The sequence below is a fragment of the Salvelinus namaycush genome, chromosome 18 (genome assembly GCF_016432855.1).
Source record: "Salvelinus namaycush isolate Seneca chromosome 18, SaNama_1.0, whole genome shotgun sequence".
Lineage (NCBI taxonomy): Eukaryota > Metazoa > Chordata > Actinopteri > Salmoniformes > Salmonidae > Salvelinus > Salvelinus namaycush.
In genome coordinates, this window is record NC_052324.1 from 23,992,630 (window position 1) to 24,006,218 (window position 13,589).

A 13,589-nucleotide genomic window follows, 5' to 3' on the forward strand; every position below is an offset into this window, starting at 1 on the left:
ACATACATGCTCTTGAGAGTCTTATCTTTCAGTGATGGGGTCATAATATTTTGTAGCTTAAACCATTAAAAAGATAGAGCCACATTTGTAGGAAGACAACAGAAACATCTGTTTTTACAACTGGATCTAGCGGCTGCCGGAGGTTACTGACGTAACCCCGGTTCTATGAACCAAGCACATTTTTAAAAATGTATTTAAGCGCTTCTCTCACGACCCCATTTTCAAATCAGGCGACCCATCATGGGGTCCTTCCTTTTCTCTCTCTTCAAGTTTCTTTTATTCTCTGTGACAGCTTTTCTACTGCCTCTTTCAATCAGCCATACAGGCATTATAAACACAAGTCATATCTGGCAATGAATACAGGTGAATCTTTGTGCAATGGATTTTATTTAGTGGGGACACAACCACAAGCTGACAACCATACCAAACCGAATGAGGTATGTTTTATTTGGGCTTAGTTCGATTTTTCATGCCTAGTTGTTAGCCAGCATATGTTTAATAGTTTCCATAATAATGACAGACAGAAGGAGATGGGGCAATGCACCAGATCACTTCAATTGAGTTGTGTCTATGGCCAAATTCAGTGTCGAGGTTGTTAAGTGATATTGTAGTTCCAATGCCCTAGTTACTGAGTCCAATTTAGGCCATCGTTCAACCTTAAATGTGTACCTGTCTGCAGCAACGGGGAGGCTTGTTGGTCCATAACAGGATGAGCGATCGACTCATCTGTTTGTAATGAAACTAAACTCACTGGCAGGCTCTCATAATTTGACCTGGAACGAGCTGTGACAGAAACAGAGCGGCAGATTAAGACTTATTCCCATCACACTCCCTCCTCGGCCTGCGACACTGTGCCGGCCGGGCCGGCCCGTCTGGTTTTCACAGCCATGTTATTCGCTATGAAATTTCACATTAACCTGAGATAACCTGTGCTGCACAGGAAATGTGAAAGCAACTCTCCCCCTATAGAAAGTCTGTTCTCAGAAAGACAATTGTTTACCTTGTCATTTCGCTGCCCTGTTGAGGAGATAAACTCAGCTTTCGGGGGAGAAACATACAAGCTGAAAGCATTTTACTTACCATTGACCACCGCGGTGACCTTGCGATCCCATTCCCAGGTATCGGAGGCTTAAGAAATGAGGTAGCGCACATCCACGTGCCCTTCCTGTTGATTTATAGTCTAGTTATAGTCTCCTAGTCACAGATACTGAAGAAGGACATGTCTTTGGGGAACCAACCACATCTGTTGCATTGCTTTGATAAATGTACCAACATGGATCTCAATGAATACTGGAGCAATCAAATCAAATCAAATTGTATTTGTCACATGCGCTGAATACAACAGCTGTAGACCTTACAGTGAAATGCTTACTTACAAGCCTTTAACCAACAATGCAGTTTTAAGAAAAATAAGTGTTAAGTAAAAAATAGATTTTAAATAAAAGTAACATAATAACGTAACGTAATTACATACATTAAATAAAAGTAACAAATAATGAAAGAGCAGCAGTAAAATAACAATAGCGAAGCATATACAAGGGGTACCGGTATAGAGTCAATGTGTGGGGGAACCAGTTAGTTGAGGTAATTGAGGTAATATGTACATGTTGGTAGAGTTAAAGTCACTATGCATAGACAATAAACAGAAAGTAGCAGCAGTGTAAAATAAGGGGGGAGGGGCAATGCAAAAAGTCTGGATAGTCATTTGACTAGCTGTTCAGGAGTCTTATGGCTTGGGGGTAGAAGCTGTTAAGGAGCCCTTTGGACCTAGACGTGGCGCTCCGGTACTGCGTGCCGTGCGGTTGCAGAGAGAACAGTCTATGACCAGGGTGGCTGGAGTCTTTGACAATTTTTAGGGCCTTCTTCTGACACCGCCTGGTATAAAGGTCCTGGATGGCAGGAAGCTTGGCCCCAGTGATGTACTGGGCCGTATGCACTACCCTCTGTAGTGCCTTTGCGATCGGAGGCCGAGCAGTTGCCATACCAGGCAGTGATGCAACCAGTCAGGATGCTCTCGATGGTGCAGCTGTAGAACATTTTGAGGATCTGAGAACCCATGCCAAATCTTTTCAGTCTCCTGAATAGGCTTTGTCGTGTTAATGCGGGTGTGCTCGGTTCTCCTTTCCCTGTAGTTCACAATCATCTCCTTTATCTTGATCACATTGAGGGAGAGGTTGTTGTCCTGTCACCACACGGCCACGTCTTTGACCTCCTCCCTATAGGCTGTCTCATCGTTGTCGGTGATCAGGCCTACCACTGTTGTGTCATCAGTAAACTTAATGATGGTGTTGCAGTCATGCCTGGCCATGCAGTCATGAGTGAACAGGGAGTACAGGAGGGGACAGAGCACACACCCCTGAGGGGCCCCCGTGTTGAGGATCAGCGTGGCAAAATCTACCCTTACCACCTGGAGGCGGCATGTCAGGAAGTCCAGGATCCAGTTGCAGAGGGGGGTGTTTAGTCCCAGGGTCATTAGCTTAGTGATGATCTTTGAGGGGGCTATGGTGTTGAACGCTGAGCTGTAGTCAATGCGTTCTGCATTCTCACATAGGCGTTCCTTTTGTCCAGGTGGGAAAGGGCAGTGTAGAGTGCAATAGAGATTGCATCATCTGTGGATCTGTTGGAGAGGTATGCAAATTGGAGTGGGTCTAGGGTTTCTGGGATAATGGTATTGATGTGAGCCATGACCAGCCTTTCAAAGCACTTCATGGCTACAGACGTGAGTACTAAGGGTCGGTAGCCATTTAGGCAGGTTACCTTAGTGTTCTTGGGAACAGGGACTATGGTGGTCTGCTTGAAACATGTTGGTATTACAGACTCAGTCACGGACAGGTTGAAAATATCAGTGAAGACACTTGCCAGTTGGTCAGGGCATGCTCGGAGTACACGTCCTGGTAATCTGTCTGGCCCTGCGGCCTTGTGAATGTTGACCTGTTTAAATGTCAGACGGAGACGGAGGGGATGAGGAGTGAGGATGTAGAGATCATTCAATCACATCGACTACAGAGAGTCGATTGATTGTTGATCACACAGTCAGCAGAACAGCTGATGCTCTCATGCATGTTTCAGTGTTACTTGCCTCGAAGCGAGCATAGAAGTTATTTAGCTCGTCTGGTAGGCTTGTGTCACTGGGCAGCTCGCGGCTGTGCTTCCCTTTGTAGTTTGTAATAGTTTGCAAGCCCTGCTACATCCAACAAGTGTCGGAGCCAGTGTAGTATTCAATCTTTGTCGTGTATTGATGCTTTGCCTGTTTGATGGTTCCAGTCACTGGCTTTATCAATAAATGCATCGATGACGTCGTCCCGACAGTGACTGTACGTACATACCCCAACCTGAATCCATGGATTACAGGCAACATCCACACTGAGCTGAAGGGTAGAGCAGCCGCTGTCAAGGAGTGGGACTCTAACCCGGAAGCTTATAAGAAATCCCGCTATTCCTCAATGCCATCGGAAGAATCCCAGAACATATTCCATGTGCTAGCAAAACAGTCCTGTAGCTTAGCATCTGCTTCATCTGACCAATTTTTTATAGACCGAATCACTGGTGCTTCCTGCTTTAGTTTTTGCTTGTAAGCAGGAATCAGGAGGATAGAATTATGGTCAGATCTGCCAAATGGAGGGTGAGGGAGAGCTTTGTACGCGTCTCTGCGTGTGTAGTAAAGGTGGTCTAGATTTTTTTCCCCCTCTGGCTGCACATTTAACATGCTGGTAGAAATAAGGTAAAACAGATTTAAGTTTCCTTACATTAAAGTCCCCGGCCACTAGGCATGCCGCCTCTGGATGAGCATTTTCCTGTTTGCTTATGGCCATACACAGCTCATTGAATGCGGTCCTAGTGCAATCATCGGTTTGTGGTGGTAAATAGACAGCTACGAAGAATATAGATAAAAACGTTCCTGGTAAATAGTGTGGTCTATGGCTTATCTTGAGATACAGTACCTCAGGCGAGCAAAACCTTGAGACCAGCTGTTCTATCCAACCGAAAAAAGTTTAAAACCCGCCAGCTGTATGTTATTCATGACGTCGTTCAGCCACGACCCGGTGAAACATAAGATATTACAGTTTTTAATGTCCCGTTGGTAGGATATACTGTACATGCTCGAAGTTTGTCTATTTTATTGTCCAAAGATTGTACGTTGGCTAATAGGACCGATGGTAAAGGCAGATTAGCCACTCGCCTTCGGATCCTTACAAGGCACCCAGACCTATATCCCCGATATCTCCGTCTCTTTCTCCTGCAAATACCTAGGATGAGGGCATTGTCAGATGTGTAAAGTAAATCCTTAGCATCCGACTCGTTAAAGAAAAAACCTTCGGTACCGGGTGAGTAATCGCTGTCCTGATATCTAGAAGCTCTTTTCGGTCATACGAGACGGTGGCAGAAACATTATGTACAAAATAAGTTACAAATAACGTAAAAATACACACAAAATAGCACAATTGGTTAGGGGACCGTAAAACGGCAGCCATCTCCTCCGGCGCCATTATTGCCCAATCCAGGTGTGAAAATCAATATCGTGACATGTCTTGATTACAAATGATACAGATTAATTGAAATAGAAAATATTGTATAATGTCTCATTTGGAATGAGCAGGGGGTCAAGAGGGAAACTAGAGAGCAACAGAGAGCTAACAGCAAGGAAATTCCATTTTCATATTGACTGTGAGGTATAGGCTAGAAATGTTTTTCATTTTCTTTCTCATTCATACGCTATTCTTTTCTGCCCTCTGTGAAGCTCAGGTGCTAGCTAGTACATTGCGGTCCCCTGTGGCTCAGTTGGTAGAGCATGGCACTTGCAACGCCAGGGTTGTGGGTTTGATTCCCACGGGGAGACCAGTACGAATGAAAATGTATGCACTCACTACTGTAAGTCACACTGGCATTGTGCTACAGGCCACCCAGCAGCTCCTGGCTGGGATAATAAAGCCTCTAGTTAACTTCCTCTGGATCACCATTAGAAAATGTCACAGCTGGAAGGATTTCCATCATAAAGCTCATACCACTGAATAGGGATAATAGGGTTTGTCCCTGGAAATGGTCGCTCTTGATAAATCCTAATTTGACCATGAGCTGTTAGTGGTATGTAATTAATATGAATAGATCGGCGGTAGGTCTTAAAATCCTACAAAAGGAGAAAATCTAGATCACATCCAATGGATACAGAGACGGAGGGGATGAGGAAAGAGGGTGTAGAGATCATTCAATCATCCTCCCAGCCTCCCTGTGGTCATCAAACACCTCTCTGCTCAATGACTCCTGTGCAATTACGGTACTAGATCAGAGGTGTCTTGTGTTAGCCTTTCCACACTCTCCTACCGACCCCAATCCTACACTGTGTTGGCTAGGGTATTTTCTTTTCACATTGTTCTTTCGAGCAATGTTTCAGAAACCAAGGGGAATGCATAAGCAGGTCAATGCAGTACAGATGGGCTTGGCTTGGATCAGTAGGGTGGAAATGGTATCAGTGTATTGACGGTGTGTCTTACATTGTTTCTGCACAGCTCAATTCAGTCCAATCTGCAATGCCATAAACTCACATAATATGAAAATAGCCCTAACCCAGGTTTTGATTACAATTAAAGTACTTGTCTTGTTTCGCTCAGTAGACATCTTGCTACTTGTCTAATTAACTACCCCAACAAGGTCATTCAGGGACAATGTTTGTTTTAATTTAATTCCAGCCGTGGTCCAATATAATTTTTTTAACCTCCTGTTTCAGGAAGTGATGTCACTGAGTAATGCCCCTATGTATAGGACCTTCCACTCCGACCTGGGATATGGATGCCTGATGAAGACCTAAGGGTCGAAACGTTGTAAATAAGTATCACCTGGGAGCGTAAGCAGCAGTGTGCGACGTTTTCCTTTCTGTTTTCCATGGGTTTTCCTACAGCTCCATCACCTGCGGAAACTACCTGGATGTGCCGATGTTCTTCAGCTTTTGTACCAATATTATGCAGCACCGTAAGACAAGAATACTTTAAGCTAAACATATTGATTTCCTTTATGCATATGAGGCTCACTTTATCTTCATCAAACAGTGTGTTTACAGTATGGCTATTATGAACTGCTTTGCTTTTGGGAGGGTTTCACCCTCTGGAATGATCTGTTTACATCTCAATATGGGCTACCTTGCTTAGCATAGGTTTGTTAACGGAAGAGTGAACAATTGTGTTAATTTAAAATAGAGGCATGTCGTTCAGTACTAATGCCAGGACAGATACACACAAACATGCACACCATTGCACACGCGCACACACACGCACAGACACAGACACAGACACAGACACACACAGACACAGCCACACAGCAGGGACCTGCATGTATCATTATTTCCACAGGGTATACATAACGTAGAGCCGAGTGTCAAAACACAGGACTGACTGCATCTATCACTAGAGAGTAAACAACAACATGGAGATAACCCGTTTAGCCAAACCACTAACACTGACTTTCTGTAGACATCAAACCGCTAACACTGACTTCTTGTAGACCTTATATCAAACCACTAACACTGACTTCCTGTAGACATTATCAAACCGCTAACACTGACTTCCTGTAGACATTATCCTCTTCATAAAGAACCATTTCCTAAAATCCTATTTTCCACCAAGCAGTTTTCAGCTGGTATTATTAATGAGTAACTTTTCTTTTCACTCTCTCTCTCCTTTCGTTGATTTTTCAGCGTGAAAGAAAGGGATAGGGTAGAACAAAGCGGTTTGCATTAAATGAATTGTTATCGCTGGCAAAGCCCAAAGAAGGCTCTGGCTGTCAGATTTCCTCCCTGAGTCTCTCTCTGTCTGTTTTTGTTCTTTGACACAGGCTGATCTAAACGCTAGTGGCAGGCCTTATTATCCGCTCCCAGTCATTGTATCGGAGATGTAGTCCTACATTCTAAATATGAAATTCATTTTAAAAAGACCATTAATATTCCCAATGGGGTATCCACGGTTAATTTTATAAGAAATGCTGCTGGACTTCTTTCTTTTACTGCATTATGTGAACTAGCCTGCTGCCCCACTATCAACATCATCTCTTACTGTCTGGCACAATGTATTTCATGTAAGGCTTACTCGTGTTTTATGCAATTTCCTTTGTATGCCGCCGGTCCTGTCTGTGCTTTGAGCTGCCCTGGATGCTGATGCAGCCTGCAGTGGCCTAGCTAGGGAGACAAACCTAAACTGCACTATTTACTTTATTGAAACTCTGTTGTCTGTTTCACTTATACTTCTCTGAAATAATAAATACACTCAGTTTGCTCCTCTATTCACGCACCTTAGTTAGAGAGCGACGTAAATAAAACATAAATAAATGAATAAAATGAATCCTACTTTTTGGGTCTGTAGTCGGGGATGCTGCGGTCCAGGGAGATGCGGTCACTGAGCTGGGCGTTGTAGCCATAGTCCTCGTACTTCCCCTCCCCGTCAACATGGCTGTCGTCCCCCAGAGTAGCAGCTGCTCCTCCCTGGCCCAGACCTCCAGGCCCCTCCACCAGCCCCATGGGCTTAGCCAGACCTGCAGAACACACACACACACACAAAGGCACATGCAGGCACACACGCATGCAGACATGAATGTGCACACACACACACACACACACACACACACACACACACACACACACACACACACACACACACACACACACACACACACACACACACACACACACACACACACACACACACACACACACACACACACACACACAGGGTGACAGAGAGAGAGACAATGATAGGTGAGAGAAGAGGCCATGCAGAGGGACAGCTGATTGACATTCATGGGCTGTGAGGATCATAGAGGGTGACAGCCCTTAGATTCGGCAAGGCTCTTCTGTAGGACATCATTACTCTGTCTGTCTATGGAGGTGCTGCAAATACCAACCTGGACATGGATTTCTCAAGATGACAGAGCAGAGCAAGGAACAGAGAAGAAGCAGTGGTAGTGCAAGACATAGAGATACATACAGTATAATGTTTCGATTAACATTTTTATGGCACAAGTATTAAATTACAGATGTGTACATTGCCATGGAATTGATAATTTTACAGGATATCAGGTCTAAAACCACTGTTGGAATTCTCCTTATTTGGAGAAGAACAGAAGATAATCTTTCGGTTAACCTAATTACAATTAAAACTAGCTGCCAGTGATTTTAGTGCAGGAAAATTGAAATCCGTTTTACCTCATTTCTACCAGCATGTCACCTGTGCAACAAGAGGGAATAAAACTCGAGATCACCTTTGCTCAACACACAGAGATGCATACAAAGCTCTCCCCCGGTCTACATTTGGAAAATCGGACCATAACTCTATCCTCAAACAGTGTACCAGTGCCGCGCTCAATATGGAAGTGGTCCGATGAAGTGGATGCTAAACTACTGTTATGCTACTCAGCCTATGCTTCCCTCCAGTCCCTCGACTTCTTGGCACTGACGGAAACATGGATTACCAATGATAACACTGCTACTCCTACTGCTCTCTCCTCGTCTGCCCACGTGTTCTCGCACACCCCGAGAGCTTCTGGTCAGCGGGGTGGTGGCACTGGGATCCTCATCTCTCCCAAGTGGACATTTTCTCTTTCTCCCCTGACCCATCTGTCTATCGCCTCCTTTGAATTCCATGCTGTCACAGTTACCAGCCCTTTCAAGCTTAACATCCTTATCATTTATCGCCCTCCAGGTTCCCTTGGAGAGTTCATCAATGAGCTTGACGCCCTGATAAGTTCCTTTCCTGAGGATGGCTCACCTCTCACAGTTCTGGGTGACTTTAATCTCCCCACGTCTACCTTTGACTCATTCCTCTCTGCCTCCTTCTTTCCACTCCTCTCCTCTTTTGACCTCACCCTCTCACCTTCCCCCCCTACTCACAAGGCAGGCAATACGCTTGACCTCATCTTTACTAGATGCTGTTCTTCCACTAATCTCATTGCAACTCCCCTCCAAGTCTCCGACCACTACCTTGTATCCTTTTCCCTCTCGCTCTCATCCAACACTTCCCACACTGCCCCTACTCGGATGGTATCGCGCCGTCCCAACCTTCGCTCTCTCTCCCCCGCTACTCTCTCCTCTTCCATCCTATCATCTCTTCCCTCTGCTCAAACCTTCTCCAACCTATCTCCTGATTCTGCCTCCTCAACCCTCCTCTCCTCCCTTTCTGCATCCTTTGACTCTCTATGTCCCCTATCCTCCAGGCCGGCTCGGTCCTCCCCTCCTGCTCCGTGGCTCGACGACTCATTGCGAGCTCACAGAACAGGGCTCCGGGCAGCCGAGCGGAAATGGAGGAAAACTCGCCTCCCTGCGGACCTGGCATCCTTTCACTCCCTCCTCTCTACATTCTCCTCTTCTGTCTCTGCTGCTAAAGCCAATTTCTACCACTCTAAATTCCAAGCATCTGCCTCTAACCCTAGGAAGCTCTTTGCCACCTTCTCCTCCCTCCTGAATCCTCCTCCCCCTCCTCCCCCCTCCTCCCTCTCTGCGGATGACTTCGTCAACCATTTTGAAAAGAAGGTCGACGACATCCGATCCTCGTTTGCTAAGTCAAACGACACCGCTGGTTCTGCTCACACTGCCCTACCCTGTGCTTTGACCTCTTTCTCCCCTCTCTCTCCAGATGAAATCTCGCGTCTTGTGACGGCCGGCCGCCCAACAACCTGCCCGCTTGACCCTATCCCCTCCTCTCTTCTCCAGACCATTTCCGGAGACCTTCTCCCTTACCTCACCTCGCTCATCAACTCATCCTTGACCGCTGGCTACGTCCCTTCCGTCTTCAAGAGAGCGAGAGTTGCACCCCTTCTGAAAAAACCTACACTCGATCCCTCTGATGTCAATAACTACAGACCAGTATCCCTTCTTTCTTTTCTCTCCAAAACTCTTGAACGTGCCGTCCTTGGCCAGCTCTCCTGCTATCTCTCTCAGAATGACCTTCTTGATCCAAATCAGTCAGGTTTCAAGACTAGTCATTCAACTGAGACTGCTCTTCTCTGTGTCACGGAGGCGCTCCGCACTGCTAAAGCTAACTCTCTCTCCTCTGCTCTCATCCTTCTAGACCTATCGGCTGCCTTTGATACTGTGAACCATCAGATCCTCCTCTCCACCCTCTCCGAGCTGGGCATCTCCGGCAAGGTCCACGCTTGGATTGCGTCCTACCTGACAGGTCGCTCCTACCAGGTGGCGTGGCGAGAATCTGTCTCCGCACCACGTGCTCTCACCACTGGTGTCCCCCAGGGCTCTGTTCTAGGCCCTCTCCTATTCTCGCTATACACCAAGTCACTTGGCTCTGTCATATCCTCACATGGTCTCTCCTATCATTGCTATGCAGACGACACACAATTAATCTTCTCCTTTCCCCCCTCTGATAACCAGGTGGTGAATCGCATCTCTGCATGTCTGGCAGACATATCAGTGTGGATGACGGATCACCACCTCAAGCTGAACCTCGGCAAGACGGAGCTGCTCTTCCTCCCGGGGAAGGACTGCCCGTTCCATGATCTCGCCATCACGGTTGACAACTCCATTGTGTCCTCCTCCCAGAGTGCTAAGAACCTTGGCGTGATCCTGGACAACACCCTGTCGTTCTCAACTAACATCAAGGCGGTGACCCGTTCCTGTAGGTTCATGCTCTACAACATTCGCAGAGTACGACCCTGCCTCACGCAGGAAGCGGCGCAGGTCCTAATCCAGGCACTTGTCATCTCCCGTCTGGATTACTGCAACTCGCTGTTGGCTGGGCTCCCTGCCTGTGCCATTAAACCCCTACAACTCATCCAGAACGCCGCAGCCCGTCTGGTGTTCAACTTTCCCAAGTTCTCTCACGTCACCCCGCTCCTCCGCTCTCTCCACTGGCTTCCAGTTGAAGCTCGCATCCGCTACAAGACCATGGTGCTTGCCTACGGAGCTGTGAGGGGAACGGCACCTCCGTACCTTCAGGCTCTGATCAGGCCCTACACCCAAACAAGGGCACTGCGTTCATCCACCTCTGGCCTGCTCGCCTCCCTACCTCTGAGGAAGTACAGTTCCCGCTCAGCCCAGTCAAAACTGTTCGCTGCTCTGGCACCCCAATGGTGGAACAAACTCCCTCACGACGCCAGGTCAGCGGAGTCAATCACCACCTTCCGGAGACACCTGAAACCCCACCTCTTTAAGGAATACCTAGGATAGGATAAAGTAATCCTTCTAACCCCCCCCTCAAAAGAGTTAGATGCACTATTGTAAAGTGGTTGTTCCACTGGATATCATAAGGTGAATGCACCAATTTGTAAGTCGCTCTGGATAAGAGCGTCTGCTAAATGACTTAAATGTAAAATGTAAATGTAATGCTAGCACAGACTGGAATATGTTCCGGGATTCATCCGATGGCATTGAGGAGTTTACCACATCAGTCACTGGCGTCATTAATAAGTGCATCAACAACGTTGTCCCCACAGTGACCATCCAGAAGCCATGGATTACAGGCAACATCCGCACTGAGCTAAAGGTTAGAGCTGCCGCTTTCAAGGAGTAGGACACTAATCCGAACACTTATAAGAAATCCTGCTACACCCTCCGACGAACCATCAAAGAGGCGAAGTGTCAATAAAGGACTAAAATCGAATCCTACCAGCTCTGACGCTTGTTGCATGTGGCAGGGCTTGCAAACTATCACGGATTACAAATGGAAAGCAAAGAGCTGCCCGGTAACACGAGCCTACCGGACGAGCTAAATGCCTTCAATGCTCGTTTCGAGGCAAGAAACACTGAACCATGCATGAGAGCACCAGCTGTTCCGGACTACTGTACAGTTGTAACGAGTACTTGTCGGGTCCAAGTGCCGCTGCCGAAGCAACCGGGGATGCCCCAGCCGCTTCGTCAGGCTCCCGCACCTCAGCTGTCTCTACACATTCCCGCGCCTTAGCAAAAGCGACTGGCCCGGTCCTGGTCCTTGGGACCATCCCTCTGGTCGGCGTCATCTGGCTGCTGGAGCCGCGCTTCAGGGAGGGGGTATTGTCACATTTACTCCTGCTCCCCCTCTCCGGAACGCGATGTCACCAGTTGTCACATCATTACGTACACCTGCCACCATCGTTACACGCACCTGCACCTCATGACACTCACCTGGACTCCATCACCTTCCTGATTACATCCGCTATATCTTTCACTCCCTTTGGTTCTTTCCCAGGAGTTATTGACTCTGTTCTTGTTTCATGTCTGTACGCTTTCGTGTGTTTCTTGTTTTGTACTATGTTCTATTTATTATAAAATTTGCACTCCCTGTACTTGCTTCCCGACTCCCAGCGTACACATTACAACAGTGCATTCGGAAAGTATTCAGACCCCTTGACTTTTTCAACATTTTGTTATGTTACAGCATTATTCTAAAATGGATTAAATAGTTGTTTCCCTCATCAATCAACACACAATACCCCGTAATGACAAAGCAAATCTGTTTTTTTAGACATTTTTGCACTTTTATTTGGAATAAAAACCGGATATATCACATTTACATGAGTATTCAGACACTTTACTCGGTACTGTGTTGAAGCACCTTTGGCAGCAATTACAGCTTTGAGTCTTCTTGGGTATGACACTACAAGCTTGGCACACCTGTATTTGGGGGGCCAATCAAGGACATTGAGACGTGTCCCGATATCACGATCGTCATAATGATTGGACCAAGGCGCAGCGTGCGTAGAATTCCACATGTTTAATAAATAATAAACTCACCAAACAAAACAGAAGAAAAAACGAAACGTGACGTTCTGGGCTGCTCACAGGCAGCTACACAAAAACAAGATCCCACAAACTAAAGGTGGAAAAAGGGCTGCCTAAGTATGATCCCCAATCAGAGAACCATACCCGGCCAACAACGAAATAGAAAAACTAGAATGCCCACCCAAATCACACCCTGACCTAACCAAATAGAGAATAAAAAGGCTCTCTAAGGTCAGGGTATGACACCCCAAGCCCATCCTGCGTTATCTTGAGTGTGTGCTTAGGGTTGTTGTCCTGTTGGAAGATGAAAGTTCACCCCAGTCTGAGGTCCTGAGCGCTCTGAAGCAGGTTTTCATCAAGGATCTCTCTGTACTTTGCTCCGTTCATCTTTCCGTCGATCCTGAGCAGTCTCCCAGTCCCTGCCGCTGAAAAACATCCTCACAACATGATGCTGCCATGACCATGCTTCACCATAGGAATGGTTCCAGGTCTCCTCCAGACTTGACACTTGGCATTCAGGCTAAAGAGTTCAATCTTGGTTTCATCAGACCAGAGAATCTTCTTTCTCATGGTCTGTGAGTCCTTTCGGTAGGGCTGTGGCAGTCACAAATTTTTGTCAGCTGGTGATTGTCAAGCAAATAACTGTCGGTCTCTCAGTAATTAAAAGTTAATTAACATCAACACATTTAGCATCTCCTGGCTTCCACACATAGCCTAAAAGCAACTGATGCAGACCTTTGTACCATCTACATTTTAAAAAGTCTAATAAATCCATGTAATATAGCCTGCACCTTCACAATAAATCCATTATTTATTTTAGACAGGTCTAAAGAAGCATGATATGAAGAAAATGTAGTCTATTTTAGAAGAACAAAATAGCATACTCTGAGTTGTCCTTATT

General features: G+C 46.4%; 1 protein-coding gene across 1 annotated transcript in view; it reads right to left on the reverse strand.

Annotated features, from left to right (window-relative positions):
• The window catches only part of galnt9 (polypeptide N-acetylgalactosaminyltransferase 9), a 122,988-nt gene that overhangs the window by 93,132 nt on the left and 16,267 nt on the right, over nucleotides 1-13,589 (reverse strand). Inside the window, exon 2 of the mRNA XM_039012819.1 lies at nucleotides 7,332-7,515. Coding sequence (XP_038868747.1) covers nucleotides 7,332-7,515 — 184 coding nt within the window. The remainder of the gene's footprint in view (nucleotides 1-7,331; nucleotides 7,516-13,589) is intronic.